The 25,380-nt window shown below is 39.0% G+C and overlaps 2 protein-coding genes across 4 annotated transcripts; both read left to right on the forward strand.

The window, feature by feature from the left end:
• Positions 1-599: 599 nt before the first annotated feature.
• On the forward strand, positions 600-19,430 carry keap1b (kelch-like ECH-associated protein 1b). Of its 2 annotated transcripts, XM_051896877.1 has the most exons (8): positions 600-752; positions 2,737-3,592; positions 4,872-5,117; positions 8,180-8,856; positions 12,205-12,410; positions 14,391-14,567; positions 18,290-18,499; positions 18,537-19,430. In XM_051896877.1, exons 2-7 carry the CDS (start codon positions 3,281-3,283, stop codon positions 18,451-18,453), a joined length of 1,782 nt encoding a protein of 593 aa, XP_051752837.1. In that variant the 5' UTR covers positions 600-752; positions 2,737-3,280; the 3' UTR covers positions 18,454-18,499; positions 18,537-19,430. The 2 variants fall into 2 exon arrangements, with proteins under 2 accessions (XP_051752837.1, XP_051752836.1); XM_051896876.1 differs by having other exon boundaries at positions 18,290-19,430.
• Positions 19,431-19,943: 513 nt separating this feature from the next.
• On the forward strand, positions 19,944-25,084 carry si:zfos-323e3.4 (volume-regulated anion channel subunit LRRC8E). 2 transcript variants are annotated; one of them, XM_051896875.1, is made up of 3 exons: positions 19,944-20,187; positions 20,569-20,745; positions 21,830-25,084. In XM_051896875.1, the coding sequence occupies exons 2-3, from the start codon at positions 20,605-20,607 to the stop codon at positions 24,092-24,094; spliced, it is 2,406 nt and encodes an 801-aa protein (XP_051752835.1). In that variant the 5' UTR covers positions 19,944-20,187; positions 20,569-20,604; the 3' UTR covers positions 24,095-25,084. The 2 variants fall into 2 exon arrangements, with proteins under 2 accessions (XP_051752835.1, XP_051752834.1); XM_051896874.1 differs by having other exon boundaries at positions 20,597-20,745.
• Positions 25,085-25,380: the final 296 nt, after the last annotated feature.

Here is a 25,380-nt window from a genome sequence, read left to right on the forward strand (position 1 = left end):
CTGTACTGCTTCATCTACATAAGTTGATGAGCAACTTCATACACACACACAGGTTTGTTTTGCAATGAAAGTGAGGACATTCCATAGGCGTAATGGTTTTTATACTGTACAAACTGTATTTTCTATCCCCCTACACTACCCCTACCCCTAAACCTACCCATCACAGAAAACATTCTGCATTTTTACAATTTTAATAAAACATTTAGTATGTTTTTAAAGCTATTTTAAATATGAGGACTCATTAAATGTCCTCATATTTCATGTTTACGTCGTAATACCAGTGTAATACCCATGTCATTATACAAATTTGTGTGCTCATAAATCACAAAAGCGCGCGCGCGCGCACACACACACACACCCACGAACGCTTCAACCATCTTTCTATCCACTTGCATAATGATGATGATGATCTGATGATGTTTCAAAATCAATAGCAGATAACAAATTTCAGCTAACTGTGTGTGGGTTTTAAATCATATTTTTTATATAATACAAATAACATTTTAGTTAACCCTAATTGGTCTTATTCACTAGTACAGAAGATTCTGTACAGTTGATCGATCACACGATTGATTGGCGTCTGAACCTGTTTGCTCGTGCACTGAGATTCGGGAGCGCGCGTTCCTCAGCTGTGCTTAGTCACGCTGAGTTTCTGCTTTCTGTATGAAACACACACACACGCTGAAGTACACAATAGCACACAGTAACACACACACACACACACTGTCACCGAGAGCCGTTTCCGATGAGCTGTAAGTTTTTTTAATGAGAGACTTTGTTTACTGTTTGTCTTTCTGCTGAGATTTAAACGAAATGATTCACACGATTTTTATTTTGTGTCACTGTTAACAGCATTTGCGTGTTGATTTATTCAATTTGCTGATTGATAGTGTTTATGATGATAATTGTATGTTTCGTTATAAATAAGGATCAAATAATTATGAAGTTTAATAATCTTGAGATATATTTGCAGGCTTTCGCATTGTGATGTTAAAAAGCTTGAACAGTAATAATAACACTTTTACAGTACAATAGTTTGTCACCTTAGATTTTTTTCGTAGCATATTTATCAAGTGTTGAGGTTTGTTATCGTGTGGAAACTACAGTGTTTTGATTAATAATTTAAGCATACGGGACGTTTTGCACGAATCGTTTGAAAATATACTTCTAATGTCAATGTACATTTCAGCGCAGTCGCGGCGCTGCTGCTGCTGCTGTGTGTGATCGGCTTTGAGCTGCTGGACGACGGATAGAATTTAAACTCCAGTCCGGGGATTTCAGGCCTCTCACTGTTTACATGTTGAAATTTCAGACTTAAAGTGGCGCTTTGGGATTTTAGTATTACTGAAATTATGTAAAAGAGGTTATCAGTAAATATATGAATTTAGAGCCTTTATTTAAGTGGTCATTTGAGTTTAAGTTTGAATGTGTTGACTGTGGATTAAAACTGAGATTAAACGCTTTCACCGTGAACAGTCTCACTAAATAATCATAAAACGTTTAAATCTGTCCTGGTTTCTTAAACATTCTCTGCTGTTTGCCATTCATGCAGCAGATCTGTTATGCAGGTTTCTGTGACTATCTCTGTGAGGAAATTCATTGATATAATGCAGTCCCTAGCCTCCCTAAAACCAAGTCTTAACCAAATCTTGATTGCTTGCTCTTCAACTCAGTGATTCATTCTGGATCAGTAAGTCTCTTGGGTCACTGGGATGGGTCACTGACAGCAGAGACAAACTGTGCTGATAACCATTTATATAGTGTAATTGTGCGTCAGTAGTATAGCAATATGAATAGACTTGTTAACTTATAAACAGGAAAAGAAAACCCACCCCATATCTTTAGCTGTTCATGTCAGAGGTTGTACATCCAATCAAACTGCGGTGGGTTGGATCAAATTGGTCTGATGCCTGGTAAAAGCTTGTCAAATTAAACGGATGTCAATATGGACAGGTTGTGTGATGCCCTCATCTACTTGAATCAGTTATTGTTTGATTTAAGGACACATTCTCTTCAGTTGTTTGTTTTTTTGTACCTCAGTATGTTGAGAGGAATTTGTTTTACTGCTAAGGTTGTGATTATGATTGTGCTGTGTTTCTTATTTTTTCAGATGTTTGCTTTAAAGGTGCTGTATGTAAGTTTTTGACTGTACTAAAGCATAAAAATACCATAATATGTTTGCAGATATTTAGGAAACATGCTGAGTTCACATACTCGTTTCTCTGAAAACCATTGCTACAGCCAGTTATTTACTTTGAAATGTGTGTTCCGTATCTGAATGTCTGTTTTTGTTTTGGTCTTTGCAAGACCGCTCATTGCCAATTTACCCAATAGTATTTTGCCACCCTGGGTTGCCAGTTGGAGGAAAACACATGCAGCGAATTGCAGCCATGGAAGCCAGCGAACAAACTGGGTCAGAGATCACAGATTCTACCCGACCTAAAAAGCCTCAGCATCCATCTAAAAATCTCTATGAACGGAAGTATATTAAAACGCGATATCTGCTCATCATAAATCAGTAAATCAACTTACAGTGTGTAGGTCTCCTCGCCTTCTAGTGTCAATCGAGCTAGCTCCTGTTGCGTGTCCTCAAACTGGCAACCCGCACGAGCGTGGATTCTGAGGAGGAGGGGGTGGGGCAAACCATATTTTGAATTTGGACTGCAGTACCCATTTCAACCACTAGCTGTCATTCTTACATACCGCACCTTTAAATCTGTTTTTTTTCCTTCTCAGGACTTCCAGTCACCATGGAAAACAGATCAACACCATTAAACTCATGAAAGGAGTCTGAATGACACACATGTGACAGGTTTCCCATTGTACTGCATTCTGACAGGTCTCGTTCTGACACTGTAAGACTGTAAGATACTTCACAGTCAAGGGACATCCGGCCCTCAGTTTCAGATGCTGCCTTTAGACTCATTTGTCTACACCTTAAAGTCAAACCTGCACAGAAAGACGGTTTCACTTCACATGCTCTAGAAGTTTCTCTTCCACTTGAGGAAGAGACACAAATATGTGAGCGACAGACCGGTTGGATTCTTCTCAGCTGACAGGAGCTCTTCCTGGTTCATAAATTCCCCTGTCAAATCAAACAGATTATGTATGAAATGGAGAAGTGTGACAGACCCAAACCATCAGGAGATTATAGACCTCTATAACCACACGTTTCACCTGAGTGACCCGTAAGACTGTGAAACTCGCCCGTCTCCCATCCGACGCCGTTCAACCTGCGCTGGCGAGCAAGGATGCGAGTGCCGGGCCGCGGCCGGTGAGGATGTACGCGGCGTCCGGGATGACGGAGTGCAAGGCGGAGGTCACGCCGTCGGAGCGTAACGGGCACCGCGTGTTCAGCTACACGCTGGAGAGCCACACGGCGGCCGCCTTCACCATCATGAATGAGCTGCGGCTGGAGCGGCAGCTGTGCGACGTCACGCTAAGGGTCAAATACAACGAGCTAGAGGCCGTGGACTTCGTGGCTCATAAGGTGGTTTTGGCGTCTTCGTCGCCGGTGTTTCGCGCCATGTTCACCAATGGGCTGAAGGAGTGTGGGATGGAGGTGGTGCCCATCGAGGGGATTCACCCCAAGGTATGAGCGTCTACGATTGATGTCGATGCTGCTAAGCCTGTCACGATCATGAATTGTGTGCTGACGATTAATTGTCATAAAAATCATTGAGATTAACAATAGAGCCCGACGATTAAACGTTAAAAGATTGCGATCTCGATTCAAACACCTACGCGATGTTATTCCTAAATGACAATGATTTGCCTATGTCTATTAAACCTTTGACAAGTCCGATCACATTCAGATCTGCGTTCTGATCCAGAGAGAGCCGTTGTCATGTATAGGTATGAAACGGCTTCACAAACAGTCTTTTCAACCACACAGTATCTTTATTTCAGTCTTACAATAATTCAGATTATCACAGAAGTACTGGGATAAAAGTTAATATTTTGGATATAAACACTGATGTCTGCGGTAGTGATCAAAATAGAGTAAATCACCTTTTGAAAGTAACTTGACACTTCAAATGAAGATTTTATCAATTACTTTGTTACACCAGTAGGTGGCGACAAGTGACTGTTAAAAAATATTTTTGTCTTTGTCATTGAATCATTCATTCAAGAGAGTTGTTCAAAAATGCTGATTCATTCAGTAATGAAACAAGTGAGATTATTATTGAGTCATTGAATCATTCATTCAAACTGATTTTAAAAATAAATAATTCAAATTAATTAAATGTTTTAAGTAGACTACAGCAATTAACATTTTGTCAGAACTTCTAGTAAATTACATGTTATTTTGTTTAGTTGTCTTTTCAGAATCATGGGAGTATCGAATGGAAGCTTGTTTCTGCCATGAAATAAAAAATAAAAAAGGTAATTGCGACTTTTTATCTCACAATTCTGACTTTTTTCTCAGAATTGCGAGATATAAACTCAAAATTGCAAGTTATAAAGTGAGAATTTTGTGATATTAAGTCAGAATTGTGAGTTATAAAGTCAGAATTGCATGATATAAACTCAATTCTGAGAGAAAAAAGTCAGAATTGCGACTTTATAACTCACAATTGCGAAAAGAAAGGTCTGAATTGTGAGATAAAGTCAATTGCCTGTTTTTTTTTTTTTTTTATTTAGTGGTGGAAACAAGCTTCCATAGTATCGTGATCTCTGTTTTCAAACAAAAATTCTCAATTTATCCAGAATCATCCAGCTCTAATTAATTGAATTTAATGAAGTTATAATTGTGATTAGATCAAATAACCATGATCATCAGGCGATTAATCAGTAATCGTGACAGGCCTACGTGATGCTCTTGTATCTGAGCTGCGTCTTTTGTAAATGTGGCTGGTTGTTGTTCTCAGGTCATGGGGCGGCTCATTGAGTTTGCGTACACGGCGAGCATCTCTGTTGGTGAGAAGTGTGTGATTCACGTGATGAACGGGGCCGTCATGTACCAGATCGACAGCGTGGTGAAGGCCTGTTGCGATTTCCTCGTGCAGCAGCTCGACCCAAGCAACGCTATCGGCATCGCCAACTTTGCCGAGCAGATCGGCTGCACGGAGCTTCATCAGAAGGCCAGAGAATACATCTACATGAACTTCAGTCAGGTCAGTGACACACACCTCTGAGTAAACCTGTACGATGGGAGTGTTCACCTTTTCTGCAGCATAGGACACTGAATCACCTGTTCAAGAACCCGTGTTGCAGTCTGCCAACAGTAGGGCTGCACGATTAATTAGAATAAAACCAAAATCGTGATACGGCTTAGTGCAATTGTCAAATCGCAAACATTGTGACTTATTTAAATAAATACATGCGCTGTGTGTTTCAGAGGGAAGCGCGGCAGTGTGTTAATTTACATATGAACAGCTCATGATCTGCCGGTGTTTTCAGCGTCTCAGAGTTCACAGTAAATGCTCCACACCAACTCCATCTGCATCTGCTCTGAGTTTGAGTCGATTTAAGATGTCACATGCTCCAGCCATCTTCACAAACTCAACAAAAGAGAAGCTTTATTTATTTATGGCTGTCTTAATTTCTTCATTTTCAAACATTAAATCATCAAACGTATTTTGACAAAAAAAAAACAGTCAGCCTTAATGTGGTTTTCTGTCAAAATACGTTTGATGGTTTAATGTTTGAAAATGAAGAAATTAAGCAGCCATAAATAAATAATTTAATATAATTTTTGTTATAATTTTTTTCTTCAATACTAAATCTTTTTATAGTAAATAATATTGCAATGCTAGTATTTCTTCATTACGTTTTTATTTAGAAATTATTTAGTAATAATAATAACAATAATAATAATAATAATTATTATTATTATTATTATTTTATAGCCATATTGAAATATAACCACAAATTGCACAACCCTACACACAAGCACAAGCACTTTCTGATCCTATTTAGGGCTGCCTTCAACTAAAGATTTTTCTAGTCGACTAGTAGTCCTTTATTTAAGCCATTAGTCACACGTTTCACATGTTAATCACACGTTTATATTAATTTAATTACTTAAATATATACTGGGGCGGATATATATATATGCCTAGTCTGCGCTCATGCGCACATCGACGCCTCCTCGTCGTGCAGTAAAGCGCGCTATAATTTAGCTGCCTTCCACACTCCACACAAACACTTGGATATGTGCCTAATAATATCGCACATTTATCTAGGTTAATGTTAGAGCAAGCAGCCATGTAAAGTTGCTACTACTTAAATGTTTTAAATAATAAGCCATATTTGAGGTCGATGGATGATAGGCGAATGTTTGGATTTCCTGGCCGACTGTAATTACCAAAAGAACCTGCCGTTAATGATCTGTCCCTCACGGACTGCGTGAATTTGCCACTTCCTGTGGAGTTTTCTTTTTCTTTTTCTGCAACTGACTAAGCCTCTTCTCGATCAATTAACATTTAGTCAACTATTAGGGGGCAGCCCCAATCTTATTATAATTAAACTGGGTGTTTTTTGCTATAGTGCCTTTAAGATTTCTACATCTAAATGACCTCTATAATGGCTGGCTAACCTCTTCATATTTTAGTGAGTTTTTTTCTATCGGTTCAGTCTAGTTTTGACAGGAACAGCTCACGCTTTCACATGCTTTTCCATTCTTCTCGTACGTTTGCTGTTCAGGAACAATAATATCTGTCCTGCTTCTTCATAACATCACTGTGGACCAAGTTTCTGATCTCTGATGTGTTATTGTGGATGGTCATGTTTCATTTTTCATCAAGTTCCAGATATTGGATCAAGTCATTTATGCAGTTTAGTTTCAGTAATTGCTCATTTTAGGAAGAGGAAGTTTTGAGTTCTCACAGGATGTTTCATAGTACAATGAACTCTAATTTCAAATTATCAAAGATAACTTGATTCCTCATCATGATGTTTACACAGTAGTGAACATTCTGTCACCATTCACTCACACTCATGTTGTTATGTAAGTGAACTGTCTATTTAAAGGCCCGTTCACACCAAGAACGGTAACTAAATTAGCAGGATGGATTCTGATTGGCTTCAATATCATTCGTCAGATAAAAAAAATTCACTCCAAAAGTGATTCCAACAATTAATTTCTCTGTGCCGTTATCAATATAGTTGTGGTGTGGACTCTCCTAATATTTTAGAGCAACTTTTAGAACTGTATCTGTATCGTTATTGTTATATTTAGCATGCTTTTGTTTGAACAGGCCTTAAAGGATTAGTTCACTTCAGAATTAAAATTTCCTGATCATTTACCAATCCCCATGTCATCCAAGATGTTTATGTCTTTCTTTCTTCAGTCGAAAAGAAATTAAGGTTTTTGAGGAAAAAAATTCCAGGATTTTTCTCCATATAGTGGACTTCACTGGGGTTCAACAGGTTGAACGTCCAAATTGCAGTTTCAATGCAGCTTCAAAGGGATCCCAGACGAGGAATAAGGGTCTTATCTAGTGAAACGATTGGTATATTTATATACTTTTTAAGCACAAATGCTCATCTTGCACTGCTCTGCGATGCGGCACACATTACGTAATCATGTTGGAAAGGTCACGTGTGAAGTAAGTGAAAGTACTGATCCAGTGTCTACAAAGCGAACATGCAAAGATTAAGCCAAACGGTCTTTACAAAAAAAAGGTAAAACAACATTATTGGATGATTTTGAAGTTGGAGGAGAAAATTAGATGGAGTTTTTCACTCTACCGTGGTACTTCGGCCTACGTCACGCATGATCTTTCCAACATGATTACGTAATGCCTGCCGCATCGCAGAGCAGTGCAAGACAAGCATTTGTGCTTAAAAAGTATATCAATTTTATTTTTTAGAAAATGAGTGATCGTTTCGCTAGATGAGACCCTTATTCCTCGACTGGGATCGTGTAGAGCCCTTTGAAGCTGCACTGAAACTGCAATTTGGACCTTCAACCTGTTGAACCACAGTGAAGTCCACTGTATGGAGAAAAATCCTGGAATGTTTACCTCAAAAACCTTAATTTCTTTTCAACTGAAGAAAGAAAGACATGAACATCTTGGATGACATGGGGGTGAGTAAATTATCAGGAAATTTTAATTCTGAAGTGAACTAATTCTTTAAGGGAAGTAAATGTTTTGATACTGATCCGATGAGATGAATCATGTGAATTCATCTCATCGGATCAGTATCAAAACATTCTCTCAATCTCTCTCAGGTGGCTACGCAGGAGGAGTTCTTCAACCTTACTCAGTGTGAGCTGGTGACGCTGATCAGCCGCGATGAGCTGAATGTGCGCTGTGAGTCCGAGGTGTTTCGTGCATGCGTGGAGTGGGTTCAGTACGACCGCGAGAACCGCCGGCCTTATGTGCAGGCGCTGCTGCAGGCCATCCGCTGCCACTCACTCACACCTAACTTCCTGCGCCGGCAGCTCGAGCACTTCGAGTGGGACGCTCAGAGTAAAGATTACCTGTCCCAGATCTTCCAGGATCTCACGCTGCACAAGCCCACCAAAGTCATTCCCTGCCGGACGCCCAAAGTCCCGCAGCTCATCTACACGGCTGGCGGATATTTCCGCCAGTCGCTCAGCTACCTGGAGGCATTTAACCCCTGCACGGGTGCGTGGCTGCGATTGGCCGATCTGCAGACACCCCGCAGCGGGCTGGCAGCGTGCGTCATCAGCGGTCTGCTGTACGCGGTGGGCGGGAGGAATAATGCTCCGGATGGCAACATGGACTCCAACACGCTGGACTGTTACAACCCCATGAATAACTGCTGGCTGCCCTGCGCGCCCATGAGCGTCCCGCGCAACCGCATTGGTGTGGGCGTCATCGACGGCATGATCTACGCAGTGGGCGGCTCGCATGGATGCATCCATCACAACAGTGTGGAGAGGTGAGATGGGGCAGATTTCACCTGCAGTGCCTGTTATCTTCTTGAGCTTGTGTTGTTGATGTGTTTTATCTTTTATCTCTTCAGCACTAAACCAACATCTCTTTGCAGCGGGTCAGATCACATTGTTTCCAGTAATCATGCAGTTTCCCATTTATAATGTCCCGGCACAGTTTCATTATGAACTGAAAATATTTTTACACTTCTCATTATAACATAAAATATCTCTAAACGGAGTTTGTACAAGGTGCTTGAAGTACTTGAATTTGACGAAATTTAAGTCCTGGAAAACCCTTGATAACAGCCATATTTATGCGCTTGAATTATTGAAAGACGTGTAATTATGTGAAATTATTGTTTCATTTTATTGATTAAACAATCTTTGAATGCGAAAATTAACTCTACAGCCCATCTGATATAGATCTAGAGCCATTTCGCATGGTTATGAGCGTGATATTGCTCATATAAATATCCAAGTATATGATACAGCTTTCATTTTTCAGGTCAATTATATATTCATGAGAAAAAAAAATCAGTTCGAATAAGGAATCTTGGTCATAGTATCCTTTCATTGGTTAAAGTTACCACAGTGCTACACTTTATTTGTACCATTTTGTTTCATTAGTTTATTTTTATCGTTTTACCTTTTTTAGAATTTGAAAGATAATAAAGAGATTGTTTGAGAAGTGAGATCTCTGATTATAGTCCATGAAAACCAAAAATGTAGTCCTTGAAAGTAATTCATATTACATTATCTGTACGAACCCTGTCTAACATTAAGTTTTGCACCATTGCTTTTAGGGCAATCTGAGTAAACGGAAAAAAAGTGCCTGCAGGATTCTTTAGGTAAACAAATTAAATATATGAACAGATCCTTTCTTAACTGCTGTTTTCTCACCACTGTTGTGTTTTTGAATTAAGAGGAAAGCTCACAGCATATATTTACATATTCATCTAAACATTGCCAAAGTCCCTTTCAAGGAAAGTCTGTTCACTCGCCACCGGCCATATTTGCAGTGCCGCCTGACAGCTATTGTGTGTTCCGTCTACTTGAAATTACAAAAAATTGTTTGAAACACTCACATTTAAATTACATATTTCAAATCAGCAACAAAATCTGACATGACTGTCTCATAAATGTTGTATCTTAGGCTCAAATAGCTTTTAAAAAGCTTCTATTTCAGGCTGGACCAGCCAATGTGCATATCCAACTGGAGCACCTAACAGCAGCTACAGTGACGCAATGACTTTACCAATCAGCAATTGGCTCTTTTATTTAGAATGCGGGACTTATTCCTCCATATTGCGTGTTGTACTTTCTCCCATTCATTTGCAATGTGAGTGCACCATCTTTGTATATCTAAAGTCTTTGACGTCGCTCTCAGCAGCTTGGGCAACGTTGGGATGTTCGCTAACAGTATGTCGCTGCAAAGGTATTTCAAACTTCTTTTTTCCCCTAAGAATGAAACGAATGAAAAAAAGAACTTCACCATTAGTATATCTGTACCTTAAGTGTGCTCTTAAACCCCGTTCACACTGCCAGAAACTTTGTCGTTGCATGTCATTAGTGGGCGTCCCCACATCTGGTTCACAGATTTCATTCCATGTTGTAGACAACGAATCAGTTTCCTTGCTGCTAAAAACAAACATTTTGGAGGGGAAAGACTAAATATAAATTTAAAATCAACTTCTCCATTTTGCCGCCGTACTGTCGCCAATGGTCACTGTTGTTCACATTGCCTGAAATTGCCAGCTCTCCATTGAAATGAATGGGATCATGTCACTTTGCTGCTGCATGTCGATGGATTTAGAAACAATGTCACTCACCGAGTATTGGATTTTGGTATGGATTATTTTGCAAACAACAGCAATCTTGTTGATCCCCCTTAAGTATCTTTTTATAATGAAAGCCAAAATGAGTCCACACTTCAGCTCTGTACACCGCGGTGGGAGCTGGTATAATTTATTCATCTTCTATTGGTGGTTACTTGTATGCTTGGTTTTCTAATGCTCTTTTCACGCCAGTGAGGAAGAAAACACCTAAAACCCCTTATGCATCCACATAACAATGGTCTGTTATCACACTTCCTTTGTGATGTTTGTGGAGATTAGTGATGAATAATAGATGACAAACATTATTCTGTAAGGAAGTGGAACCAGCTATTAATAGATATTTAAACACTATGAATTTTTGAGTGAGTTACTGTAGTTATGAAAGACACATCTGTCTGTCTGTCTGACTGTCTGTCAGGTGTGTTACATGTAAATCAGTTATGGGTCTGTTGTGTTTTACTTCCTCAAGATGTGATGACTGCCATAAATAACCACAGCTAAAATAATAACAAACATACTCACTTATTATATTTAATGAGCTCTAGTGACATGGAGTGATAATGTCATGTGTTAGTACGTGTTTGTCATGTCTAACTTCATGTCAGTTGGATTTAATATTGATTCATTTGGATATATATCAGATACAGTACATCTCAAAGAAAAAATATCTCAACTAATGCTGTAAACTATACAGGGAACCCTATCAGTCTGTACATTACTAAAATATTACTGGTTAAAATTAACTAATTTGTATACAAAAGTTTACATTACTCATAAAGGAGATTTTATAATATTAACATTAAAATAACATTTTTAAACAACAGTTATGTAAGAAAGCACTTCAAAAAAATGAAAATATAAAAGTTTATAGAAGTTTAAATGTACTGTTAATCAAATGTACTGTACTAAGTATTTTATATAAATATATTTTACAAAAATGATTTTACTCTAAAATTGATATAAAATAAAAGCCATATGTCTATTTGAAGTTATCTCAAAAATTAAAGTTCCCATGAGATTTCATTTAGGGATTTCATATAGCCACCAGGTGTCATCCACATTCCATTGATTTTTTTTTAAGGCATTATCATTGTAGAAAATTAAGACATTTCTGTCCAAATATCACTTCTATCACAAAACAGACATCAAATATGGAAGCTTGAGATTCAGACCTCTCTGACGATATGTGTTTTGTCAAGATTAGTAAAGTTTTGACTATCAATAAGTTAAAATAAATGTTTTAATATGAAACATGTCTATGCCCACTAGGGGGAGGAGCCCGCTAAAAGAATTTAAAGTACTATTTCCATGGTAACACAATTTCAAAATGGTTTTCACAGGATGAATTCTTGAGTTTTTAAGCTTTCGAAATGATACCTAATTTATGATGATTAATAAAATATTTGATACAAAAAAAAGGCAATAAATAAAAACAGCGCCAAGCATCCTGAGAAATGGATATTTTTAACCCATCCCTAGTCCGTATGAAAGCATGTTTGTTCATGTTGTGTGTTTCAGGTATGATCCGGAGCGAGACTGCTGGCAGCTAGTGGCGCCTATGCTGACGCGACGTATCGGTGTAGGTGTGGCTGTGATCAACCGTCTGCTGTATGCGGTGGGCGGCTTTGATGGGACTCACCGGCTGAGCTCGGCCGAATGCTACAACCCCGAGAAAGATGAATGGAGGAGTGTGGCGTCCATGAACACAGTCCGCAGCGGTGCAGGTGAGATCCAACAGAGACAGTTTGCATAAAGCTCCAAATGTTATTGTGCCCTGCGACTTATCTAAAAATCTAAATTTTAAATTTTAAAATTATTTACTTTCCCTTATGTCATTCCAAACCAGTTCATTCTTCCATGTGACGTGACGGTATCAAATTTTGCTGAAGCTTTTATCACGGTGTACGGTTTTATCACGATATTGAAATACGTTGCAAAAAAAGTGACGTACTATTACAGGTTTACTAACTTTGTCTAGTAACAAAAAGAACTGAACATTTAAATACAATAAAGCAATACACAAAAATGTATGAAGTAAACAAATGTTTCAAACAGATTAAAGTGCAAAAGAATTATAAGGAACATAAGCTCTTTACAATAAGGTCTCATTAATTAATTTTAATTAATGCATTAACTAACATTAACAATAAGCATTAGCTGTTACAGAAGTTATTGTTCTTTGTTAAAGTTAGTCGAAAAATACAACTGTTAGTTCATGTTAGCTCAGGTCCATTAAATAATACACTTAAAATTTTTGGTTTTTAATAGTGTTATTAAATGTTGAAATTAACATTTACTAAGATTAATAAATGCTTTAGAAGTATTTTTCATTGTCAGCTGTGATGAACACCACAGCGAATACAAAAATCTGAATGACTGTTTGAAACATTTAAATACTGTAGTAGGCAGCTGCTTTGTTTATGGGGGTTACTGGGGTAACTGCTGCATTTCTGCTGTTCCATCAGCGCTATCTGCTGTCAGAGTGAATGTGCATTTTCATTCAGCGCGTCTCCTTCACTCGTTCTGCCATGCGCTTCTCACCCCTTATTTACACTGCACGCGTCTACGGCGCGTTACGGCTCTGACGCGGCCACCCTAGTCAATGCTTTTGTGTTCACACGCCATGACATGTCACGTTTCAGAAGCGGCTCGCCGCACCGCTTCGCTGAATGTAGGCGCCAAGTCTATTTTTGACGGATGCCGCGTCCAAGCCGCGCTGCTCAAATACAAAATAAAGTCAAAACAATCACCCTGTGTAGACTCCTGCTCATATTTTACATCACTAGGAGGTCAGAAATTGACGACAAGAGATTCGAAGTTGAAAAAATTGAAAATATTTTGTCCTTGTCCTTGTAAAGTTTTCTTAAAATGCATTCTAAAAATTGGAATAATTCATAATAATTATTCACAGTATTTTGAAGTGCCTAAGGTAACAATATCGTGCATGTTCATTATCGTGATATATTGTATTTCTATATACCGGCACATGTCCACGTGGCACAAAAGGAAGAACCAATGAGGTTCATTCTCGCGTGTCATGTGGCACATTTGAGATTCTGCAAGAGCCAATGAGGTTTGTTCTCACACGTCAAGCAAGTACGGTCAAGTTTCTGTTCACTATGTTCACTGATCAGTGTTTATATTGGGGCAATAAATCGTTGCAATAAATCGAGAAATGATTCTGGATCGATTCTGAGATTTTCTGAATGCATTGCGATTCTCTCTCGAATAGATTCTGAGCTTAGTTTTTAACAGCAGATGGCACTGGCAATTTTCATTTTGGGTGGATTAAGCCTGCGAGCTCCAAACATGACAAAAAGCATCATAAGATTCCTCCATATGACTCTGAAGCCAGTTTCAGTCTGTTTCTCACACAGAGCGTCAGATGAGACTTGGAATATAGTGCACGAGTCAAATGGACAAATAATTTACTCTTATATGGCTGTATTTGTCCTCTTTGGAGCCCAACAGATGTTGGTCACTATGAACTGCTGGAAAAGAGCTGCAGCAACTTTAATTTCTGAAGAACTTTCTTGGTTTTGCTGACACCATGGGGTTAAACATTAGTGATCGAACATGGATCATTAATCCTGATTGCTTAAACAGCACGTCCTAAATGAAGTTGTAGTGAACAAAAACATCTGTTCTTTGATTCGTCCATGTGATGAGGGACGTGTGCTGTGAGTCATGTGATCTGTGTTCAGGTGTGTGCGCGCTGGGGAACTACATCTACGTGATGGGCGGATACGATGGGACGAATCAGCTGAACACGGTGGAGAGATACGACGTGGAGACGGACAGCTGGAGTTTCACATCATCCATGAGACACAGACGCAGCGCACTGGGAGTGACGGCGCACCACGGGCGCATTTATGTGCTGGGTATGAGCTCAATGAACTCACTCACATTTAGAATCAAAAGACATTATGAACGATTCATCAGCACACGTAACACTGTCTACAGGCTCGAGACAGTTTGTAAAACTTTGGCTGATGTCAATATATCACAATATACACATTCTTAAGGAAACATGAGTAAAAAAAACTGAACAGTTAATGGTCCAGTTTCCAGTGTAATGGCAGATATATCACATATCGCATTGCAGTCAGTCAGATGTTGATTCAGTAACTGAGTAATTCAGGTAAGGATTCGTCAGACAGTACTGTACTATTCTGAGCAAACTTTGTATCACTAGCACTTCTTGTGTTTATTGCCTCTAAGACAAATCACTTGTTGTACTGCTAATTTTAGTCGCTTTGGATAAAAGTGTCTGCTAAATGTAAGTGTTACTTAAGTGTGTTTGAACGGGATAATTCAGTAGAAGTATGTGTGCGATCTTCATCTCATTACATTCAGTACAGACTTCAAACTCACTGCTCTGGTCAATATGATTTATTTTGGTTTTTTGAAACACTGGTTTAACCATGATAGAACATTACTTTAAAAGTTGATCAGTTTCTACTGGTTTGTCGTTTAAATCGGTTCATAATTCATCCCTGACTGTCTGCTGTCAGTTTTACACATCCACTGTGAACAGCATTGGTTATTTTAATGGGTTTTATTGGCTTTCGCAGCGACACTCCACTTGTGTCTGTTGTAGAATGAAAAAAAGTTTGTCTTTATAATCTTACTCCATCTCTGAAACTTTCCTTCAACTGATGTCATCAGTCCCTCCTGTTCATCAACCACCTTCATATAGAGACACTTTCACCATCACATCAATTCATCATGGAGAGAATCAAGTCTCGTTCTACATTTTAAAATATATTATTTATCTAGTTTTAAATTTTGACACTGAGTTACATGTGCACCAATAATGGGATTATTTCCACTAATCAGAGTAAGGAATTAATCACAATAAGATGTTTACATGACACAACAAACCTTTTCACTCCCATTTGCATGCATTTATTTCATGAATATTCGCTAAGGATTGTGGTTATTTTTATACTGCATTATTCACACATGCACAGCACAAATGAACTCTCATACAGTCGGTGTTACTGGACACTGTTTTAATCTACTTCTGTCGAATGCAAAACACATTTCTTCATTCATTCGTCCATCAGTATACTGCATTATATTCAGCGTTGGGAAGGTTACTTTGGAAAGGTAATAGGTTGCAGATTACAAGTTACCCTATTTAAAATGTAACAAGTAGTGTAACTATTTCAATTACTTTATTAAAGTAATGTAACTGATTACATTTGATTACTTTTTGATCACTTTTCTAAATTTCTAACGAATGTTTACAACTGTTAGTCATTTTCAAACATTTAAACCAGGCAGGGTTAACCTTACAGTAGTACTCAACACTTATTACTGTCAGACTTTCAAAATCCTTCATCAGTTGAACTCAGAATATAATAATTTAAGTTTAAAGCACAGCCACCAAAAACAGACTTTAGCACCTCTCTTTACTGTTCTGAGGTTAAATACAGATTTAAAATAATAACAAGAAATAGTTTAATAGCTATGATACTGTTTTTGAAGTCAAAGCTTTGCAAAGCTATGACAGGAAACACTGGCATCTAACAATGCCATGGAAAAAAACAGTTAATCTTATAAAATACAGCACATACATAAACCCAAATAGGAAATAAAACAGTTACTGAATAAGCATGTGTCCTATTCTGTCCAAAACTCCTGAAACATTGGTGTCTCATATATTAGAGCAGTCAATGCAATTTGGGAAAGAAATCAATTAAATTAATATTATTCAACATATCCTAGCTTTTTACAGAAAATATTAAAGGAACACTCCACTTTTTTTGAAAACTCCCCTAGAGTTAAACAGTTGAGTTTTACTGTTTTCGAATCCATTCAGCCGATCTCCGGGTCTGGCGGTACCACTTTTAGCATAGCTTAGCATAGTTCATTGAATCTGATTAGACCGTTAGCATCTCGCTCAAAAATGACCAAAGAGTTTCGATATTTTTCCTATTTAAAACTTGACTCTTCTGTAGTTACATCGTGTACTAAGACTGACGGAAAATGAAAAGTTGCGATTTTCTAGGCCGATATGGATAGGAACTATACTCTCATTCCGGCGTAATAATCAAGGAATAATCAACTTTGCTGCCGTACCATGGGTGCAGCAGGCACAATGATATTACGCAGTGTCTCTCACAAATGTCTCCATGGTTGCAAGGCATGCTCCCTGTGCAAGAAGGGGGTCACAGCTGCTGCGTAATATCATTGCGCCTGCTGCACCCATGTTACGGCAGCAAAGTTCCTTGATTATTACGCCGGAATAAGAGTATAGTTCCTAGCCATATCGGCCTAGAAAATCGCAACTTTTCATTTTCTGTCAGTCTTAGTACACGATGTAACTACAGAAGAGTCAAGTTTTAAATAGGAAAAATATCAAAACTCTTTGGTCATTTTTGAGCGAGATGCTAACGGTCTAATCAGATTCAATTAACTATGCTAAGCTATGCTAAAAGTGGTACCGCCAGACCCGGAGATCGGCTGAATGGATTCGAAAACAGTAAAACTCAACTGTTTAACTCTAGGGGAGTTGGAAAATGAGCCTATTTTCAAAAAAAGTGGAGTGTTCCTTTAAGATGTAATCCCCTTTGTAATCATTAACATTTTCATAAGTAACTGTAATTACACATTTTTTAATTGCACATTACTCAGTAACTGTAACAGTGTGTAGTGTCACATATGTTACATGTAGTTACTATAGTAATAACTATACATTATGCATAATTACATGCAACTAACCTTAACCCAACCAAACCATAATCCTAACCCTATAGTAAATACATGTAGTTTACTCTATTACTCAGTACTTAAATGTATAATTACAGTGTGACTACACTTTATTTTAAGGTGTCCGTGTTACAGTGTAATTATACATTTAAGTACTGAGTAATAATAATAAACTACATGTACTTACTATAGGGTTAGGGTAAGGATGAGGGTTTGGTTTAGGGTTAATTGCATGTAATTATGCATAATTTACTGTTATTACTTCAATAACTATATGTAACGTGTAACAAAAACACTGTAAAATAAAGTGTAACCCATTTATTTTGTAATTAAATTACGTAACTCTGTTACATGTAACTAGTTACTCCCCAACACTGATTATATTCATGTCGCACAACATTGTCAACATGAACTGTTTCTTCAGCACCTAAAAATGTGACGCCTTCTTTACCGCTTATATTTGCGAATCTGCGCACGAAAACGTCATCCATGTTTGTCACATATGCACACTTCAGTCAGAGCGGAATAGATGCCATTAAAGTGTTTACATGCTGTTTATTGCAATTAAAATCAGCATTTTATTACACATTTTATTACCACAAATTTTATTACGATTATGGTTAATACAATTACGAGCTTAATCGCATCAATTTGATCAAAGTATTGTGTTTACATGAGTTTTATTGCAATATTGCCTGAAACAGTCATTGTTGAGTCACATGTTACTCTTGACCTGGAACACATTAACTGTGTAAAACAGTCATTAGTGGGAGGAAAAGGACTAGAAATGCTAAGATGTTTGGCTGATCTAGTGATGATTACTGAAGCAAAGTATTCAGAGACATTGATTCATCCGTTCTGTAACCGTCTCTCTGTCTGTCTGCAGGTGGGTATGATGGGAACACATTCCTGGACAGCGTGGAGTGTTTTAACCCTGAAACAGACACATGGACTGAGGTCACCAACATGACGTCCGGCCGCAGCGGGGTCGGAGTGGCCGTAACCATGGAGCCGTGCCAAAAGGGCCTGAGCCCGTGTCAGAAACACTAGCGCCGCCTCCGTCTCTGCTCATTAAAGATCTCTCTCTCTCTCTCTCTCTCTCTCTCTCTCTCTCTCTCTCTCTCTCTCTCTCTCTCTCTCTCTCTCTCTCTCTCTCTCCCAGCCAGTGTCATTAGCGCACAGTAAATCTGTTGTTCTGGATGAACTTCAGTGTCAGTGCACCAGGAGATCTCTGAACATCATGCACTTTGAGGTTCCTGCCTGTTTAGTTTGCATTGCCATTCGAGCAAATGTGAAGGTTAATCATGCAGCAGCCTCTTCTATTCAGTCGTGTGGATGTCTACCTCCTTCCTGAGCCGAATAAAGTGCCATGACCCGCCGCCACAGTATGTCTGAGGGCTCGAACCGCTCACAGTGCCAGTGATGCCCGTTTGCTCAATAATACGTCACAGAGGTTTGAGCTGTGTGAACGGAGATGGCCAAAACAAACCCTGACCTAACAGACACTTCAGTTTAAAATCAGTTTCTGATTAAGCTGTTTGGATGATTTTGTATTCAGTATGTACAAACATACAAGAAAATTTTTACTAATGAAATGAGATGTGAAACGTTTCCAGATTTATCTAACTGTATTCCAGCCTACAAAGGCATTAGATGCCAACGTCGTTTATGCTCAAATGAAAGCTGATTTTCACAGGCTGATAAAACAATGTATTTGTAAAAACCAATTTAAGCTGCTTTTCCAGGGAATTTGTACATTGGTATATTGCATGAAGTCTTGTTTTTTCTTTTTTTTTTTTATTTATTTGAAATATTGTCCCTTTGCTATATTGGTTGATGTTGGCTTCTCAATGGACTGAACTGGGGCTTATTTTTACAAATTAAAATCTTTGTTTGAAAAGGGATGCTTTTTCCTTTAAATCACTCAAAATTAAATATAAAGGATTATTTAAAGTCTGCTTTGTAAATTTTACAGCATCGAATACCTTGTACAAAATATTGTATATTAAAGGCGTATGTTTCTTGCAGTAGTTTGTCTTGATTTGTTTCAGCCGCGCGGTGGCGACAAAACACTGAATGACGCGCAAACGCGTTAAACAGAGATGAATATGGTTAAAAAAAAACTGCTGACCTTAATTTTAAGCAGCTTTAAATCAAAAGAACTGAAGGCTGCCCTGTGAGGTCCTGCTGCAGGGTACAAACAGCATTTTACGATTCAAACTAAAATGTTTCGAGTGGAGATGTACTGTTATAATATTTTTGTTTTTACCCTCACAGAAACCTGTGTACATACTCAGATAACATGATTTAGCCGATTTAAAGGTTTTTACGAGTCGGTTGTCGTGACATTTCAATATATTAGTGAGTACATTTGGTGCCAAACTTGTATGTGGGTAGATTTGAGTTTAGCGCCGTTTTAAGTTGCTAGTTTAATTTGATCACTGTTCGCGCGCGCTGTATACATTTCACAACGGAATGTCAATCAAAAAGTGACAATGAAATATGAATGCTGAATATTAATCTATTGTAGGGTTGTTAATATAAAGTATAATGACTGTTGCTGTTGACAGGCTGTCTCATCTCTGACTCATTTGGTTCTCATGATTAAACTTGCTCTGGGAGGCGCTTGGAGTGGACTCGGCCGCCGTCAAACCCTCTGAAACTTGTGCTGTTGAAAGTCATTTAGTTGGAGGACAGAGTCTGATTTCAGATTTGAACCTCTAGAGATGGAAACACGCTCGTGCTTGTGCTGAGAAATTTACGCTTTTCGCTTCGTAAGCGCAGGTGAGTTGTTTTCATTTTAAATTGGCAAACGAAACTACCTATAGTAGCCTACTGGAAGGCGAACATGTGTCCTCACCTGAGATCGGCAGTTTTTATTACTAACGTCATTGTCAAACTCAGACTGTGATTGAAATGGTAAAGTCACAATCAAAATTGAGAGGCAATTGCATAGTTTACAGCTTGTTTTCTGAGATGATGACTGATAGAAACTGTTAGAGAAGTGTAGTGCAGAAGCTTTAAAACTGGTCCTAAATTCAGTAACAAAGCTGAGAATCCTTTAAAGACTGATAAACTAGTGTAAACGTTCATTATATGTGACTAATCATGTTTGCTCAACTTCATTATTTTAACAGTATTATAATTATTTTTCCTAACAACCAGGACTTAATCCCTTTTTCACCTGTGCCAGGTGTGAAAATGATTCCTGTGAATGAGTTCCGGAACATTACGTCAGAACAGAACCCGCAGTTCAGGGTTCTGAAGCCCTGGTGGGACGTCCTGTCTGAGTATCTGGGTATCGCTATGCTCATGATAGGAGTGTTTGGCTGCACGGTTCAGGTAGGACATCTTCAGCTCTCCCCATGTGTCATCATAATACCATGGAAGCTTAATCCTCCACGGAATAAAAAAAAAATAGTAATTGCGACATTTTATCTCGCAACTTTTTTCTTGCAATAGGAGTTCTGAAAATATTTTCACAATTCTGAAAAAATGTCGCAATTACTTTTTTATTTTTATTCCGTAGCTGAAGCAAGCTTCCATGTGATATAGTTATGTCAGACTTACTAAGAGTTCAGATATGATTCAAACTTTCCGTGTATTTATACCATTATTCACTGTCTGAAAAGAAAGTTCACATCAAAATGAAAATTGTCATCATTTACTCACCTTCATGTCATTTTCTGTATGATTTTCTCCCTTGCCTTAAATACAAAAATAACTGTTTTGAAGAATCTTTGAGCTCCTTTTTTCATTCATTGATAGTGAACAGTGATTTTTACTGCCAGACTCCAAAACAAACACCATCATGGTATCATAAAAGAATAATAACATTCACCCATGTGAATCATGAGGAACAGACTGAAATTTAGTTAGTTTTTAACTTAATATTATTTTCGATTATACTCTCAAATGCTGCATGAAGGCATATGGCTTATTTTGGGGTGAACTATTCCTTTGAAAAGTAAAAATTTTTTTATGTGTTATGTTTACACTTCAGTGGTGTTGTTGACAGATTAATCTTTTGTAAAATTTTGGATGGACACTGTTGGTAGCACTGATATTTTTACCTGCAAAAGTGGTGGAACTTCATTATCATAGGATAAATATATTCAGTTGTTCTGCTTTTGTGAAGCTGCATTAAAAATCCACTTGGCTCAAAAATCAGAGGTGGCACGTGAATGGGCACGAAGCTTCTTATCAGGAGTGTGTGCAATAAAGAGAAGTGATTAGGCAAGAGCGTTAGCTGATTAGATAAAATGCCTGTGTGGTGTGTTTACCATCAAGCTCCTGTTGATACTGATCTTTCATTGTTCCTTTAATTTGCCGCCAACTGTATTCACCACAAACATGTTTAAATGTTCATGATTTTAGTGTTTCATTTATCATCATTGAAGCTTAGACAATCTTCATCTCTCCTCAGCTGACACAAGACAAGATATCTTGCCTGCCAAACCGATTCACAGATCTCTCTGGTGGAGACAGGGACTGCAGTCACCTAAGGCAGCACAAAGAGAATGAGAGTCTGTGGGAATTCGCCATCACCAAACATCTCAGTCCGAACATCGTGGAGGTGTTCGGAAGGAAGAACGGCCTCGATATCCACCAGTATGAGTTTGTCAACCACTTCTGCTACGAACGTGCCGTGCACTGGTATGGCAAGTACTTCCCTTACCTTGTGGTCATCCACAGCATGATTTTTATGGTGGCCAGCAGCTTCTGGTTCAAGTTCCCAGGGACGTCGTCCAAGATCGAGCTGTTTGTAATCATACTGGGGAAATGCTTCGACTCACCCTGGACCACAAGAGCCATCAGCGAAGTGTCCGAGGAAAGGCGAGAAGAGAGAATGGTCATTTGGAGAAAGAATACAATGACCAAATCAGCCACAGACAACGACGACGACATGGTGTCTCTGATCCGATCTTCCGTGAAGGACCAGAAATCGGCAGAGTCAGCTGCGTCACTCTTGGATAAAAAAGAAGGCGAGCAAGCCAAGGCACTGTTTGAAAAAGTCAAGAAGTTTCGGACACATGTTGAGGAAGCAGATCTTCTTTACCTCATGTACGTGCTACAGACGGTGCTGAAAGTCTTCAAATTTGTTCTCATCACTGTTTATAGCATTGTGTTGGTTCCAAATATCCAGATTGTCGTGATGTGCTCGGTGCCTCCAGATTTGACGGGGTTTGGGGCGTTCTGCTGTAACTACAATAAAGCACATCTGTTCTCCAAATTAGCATATTGTTACATATGCTTCGTCGGGGTGTATGGACTGCTGTGTATCTATTCACTTTATTGGCTGTTTCATCGACCACTTAAAGAGTATTCCTTTGAGGCGGTCCGCTTGGAGACCGGAATTAACGACATCCCGGATGTTAAAAATGATTTTGCATTTCTCCTGCACCTCAGTGACCAGTACGATGCTTTGTACTCCAAACGCTTTGCCGTCTTCCTTTCTGAGGTGAGCGAATGCCGCTTGAGGCAGATGAACCTCAACAACGAGTGGACGGCCAATAAACTCCGCGCTCGGCTGGCGCGCAATGCGAGCGAGAGGTTGGAGCTCCACTTGTTCATGCTGCCAGGGTTACCGGACACTGTCTTTGAGGTTTCGGAAGTGGAGTCACTCAAACTGGAACTGATAAGCAATGTCACGGTCACTGGAAGCGTAACGCAGCTCACAGCCTTACAGGAGATCGCGTTGATCCACAGTCCGGCCAAGCTCCAGCTAGCGGCTCTCAATCATCTGCGCGAGAACCTGAAAGTTCTACGTCTGACCTTTGAGGGACCGGACCAAGTGCCTCTGTGGATGTACACCTTACAGAACCTGGAAGAGCTTCACCTGAGCGGCCCTCTAAACAACGAGCTCTCTCGCAATCCGTCCCTGGACACTTTACGTGAGCTTAAAAATCTGCGTGTGCTGACGTTACGTAGTAAACTGACCAAGATACCGCCCAGTATTGTGGACGTTTCGAATCAGCTCTTGCGACTGTGCGTTCACAACGAGGGGACCAGGCTTCAGGTTTTCAACAGCCTGAAGAAGCTGGTTAACCTGGCCGCTCTGGATCTGACAGGCTGTGGTCTTGAGCGAATCCCCAGCGCAGTCTTCAGCCTTTCCCACCTGCAGGAGCTGGACCTTAGAGAGAACCGGCTTACCACCGTAGAAGAAATCTTGAGTTTGCAACACTGCCGCCGTTTGACGACCCTCAAACTCTGGCACAATGACATTTCCTACATCCCAGAGCACGTCAGCAAACTCCGCGCCCTGGAGATGCTGGACGCCAGTTGGAACAAGATCCGCACGCTTCCACTGCGCCTGTGTTACTGTACCAAACTCCGACATCTGGACCTCTCCCACAACCAGCTGACATCCCTGCCCTCTGAGATCGGCGTCCTACAGTGTCTGCAGTTCCTCTCGGTGGCCTTTAATTCTCTGGAGAGTCTCCCTGAAGAGCTGTTCTCTTGCAAGAGGCTGAAAGTCCTAGCGTTGGGAAATAACAGCATTTCCACCTTGTCTCCACGGATTGGGAATCTGGCTCAGCTGGTTCGGCTTGAGCTGAAGGGAAACAGGCTGGATTCTCTGCCTGCAGAAATCGCCGACTGTCCCTCGCTGAAACTGACTGCTCTGATAGCGGAAGACAGTCTGATGGACCTGCTACCTCCAGACGTGAAAGACAGATTGAAGCACAGATAATCACTGCTATTCAGACATTCACATGCCATTCACATTTTAATGCAGTATGCTTTGAATAAATCATACACTGTGAACCCGAATTTAATTTCAGAGAAATTAACCAAATTAAATTAGTTAATTTCACTCAAAAACGACTGAAAGTTCCTTGTACTTAATAGAAAAAAGTGAACTCAATAACTGATTATATTAAGCTGATCTTAAACTGAATGAGTTTTTAGTTCCCGGCATGCCTTGCGTCAGACTGCATAAGGAGAATAAATGTTGAAATAGTGTTATTTTGTGTGTTTTGCATTAATATAAGGCAAGATGTGTCAGTATTTAATCTTCTGTTATGTTGGGACTTGTAGGGTTTATGTTATGTTGCAGTTTTAAATGTTACCATTGTGGTGAACAGTAGAGCCTGTGGTCGAGGATGGATTGCATTTTTTTTAAGACTATGTATATTGTACATGCAAATGTATAGTGATAGTCTCTTTGCTAGTTATATTAGCACATGCAACTGTGCTATTGCTAGCTTGTAAAAGATATGAGTTAAAATTTTGTTTATGAAATCAAATTGTAAGTTAGGTTAGTCAACAATTTAATTAAATTGCAATTAACATGTTTATGTAGAAAAAAAAATGATAATTTTAAGTTATGCTTACTTAATTTTGGAGATTGTTTACTTAAATTTGAGGCAACTGATTGACTGAGTTCTTTGACATCGATGATATGAGCAATGATCAAAACTCGATGTTCACTGATTACAGATATTACGTTCCTTTTCGTGAGTTATACAAGCACAATTCGAAGTACACACATAAGTTGGGTCCTGTGATAGTCACTGTGTTTATGGCGTGAAGCAATGAACTTTCATCTGACAGACTCAATAGACTGGAGTTGTGTGCCAAATTATGCACTATACACTATGCACTTATACACTATGTAATTATGCACTATGTACTCAACCATGTAGTGTATGAATTTTATAAAGGTTATTCATTCAACATATGTTCTATATAGTATGAATGTGTGTAGTATGAATGTAATTCGGATGTACTACATTCGCCATTATGTCATTATCATGTGACCTACCAGTGTCAGTTACGTCTCTTCACTGCCATTCACAAATCCCCATGGCCCGTGGAAGTAGTAGGTCATCTGGGTACTTTTGACTACTCTTTATACTATAAATTCAGGAATATTTCTTTTATCACATACTGTTTTTCCTAATATATAGTAGGGAAGTATGCAATTTCGGATGCAGCCTAAGTCCTTTACCCTGGAGACTTCAGAGTTCCAACACA

This window comes from Ctenopharyngodon idella, chromosome 6 (genome assembly GCF_019924925.1).
Source record: "Ctenopharyngodon idella isolate HZGC_01 chromosome 6, HZGC01, whole genome shotgun sequence".
Classification (NCBI taxonomy): Eukaryota; Metazoa; Chordata; class Actinopteri; order Cypriniformes; family Xenocyprididae; genus Ctenopharyngodon; species Ctenopharyngodon idella.

Bases quoted from the DNA above. Each gene is read 5' to 3' on its own strand.
- si:zfos-323e3.4 (XM_051896875.1), top strand. From the start codon at position 20,605: ATGATTCCTGTGAATGAGTTCCGGAACATTACGTCAGAACAGAACCCG. The intron at 20,746-21,829 runs GTAGGACATCTT...ATCTCTCCTCAG, and splicing joins TGTTTGGCTGCACGGTTCAG to CTGACACAAGACAAGATATC.
- keap1b (XM_051896876.1), top strand. From the start codon at position 3,281: ATGTACGCGGCGTCCGGGATGACGGAGTGCAAGGCGGAGGTCACGCCG. The intron at 5,118-8,179 runs GTCAGTGACACA...AATCTCTCTCAG, and splicing joins TCTACATGAACTTCAGTCAG to GTGGCTACGCAGGAGGAGTT. The intron at 8,857-12,204 runs GTGAGATGGGGC...TGTGTGTTTCAG, and splicing joins CATCACAACAGTGTGGAGAG to GTATGATCCGGAGCGAGACT.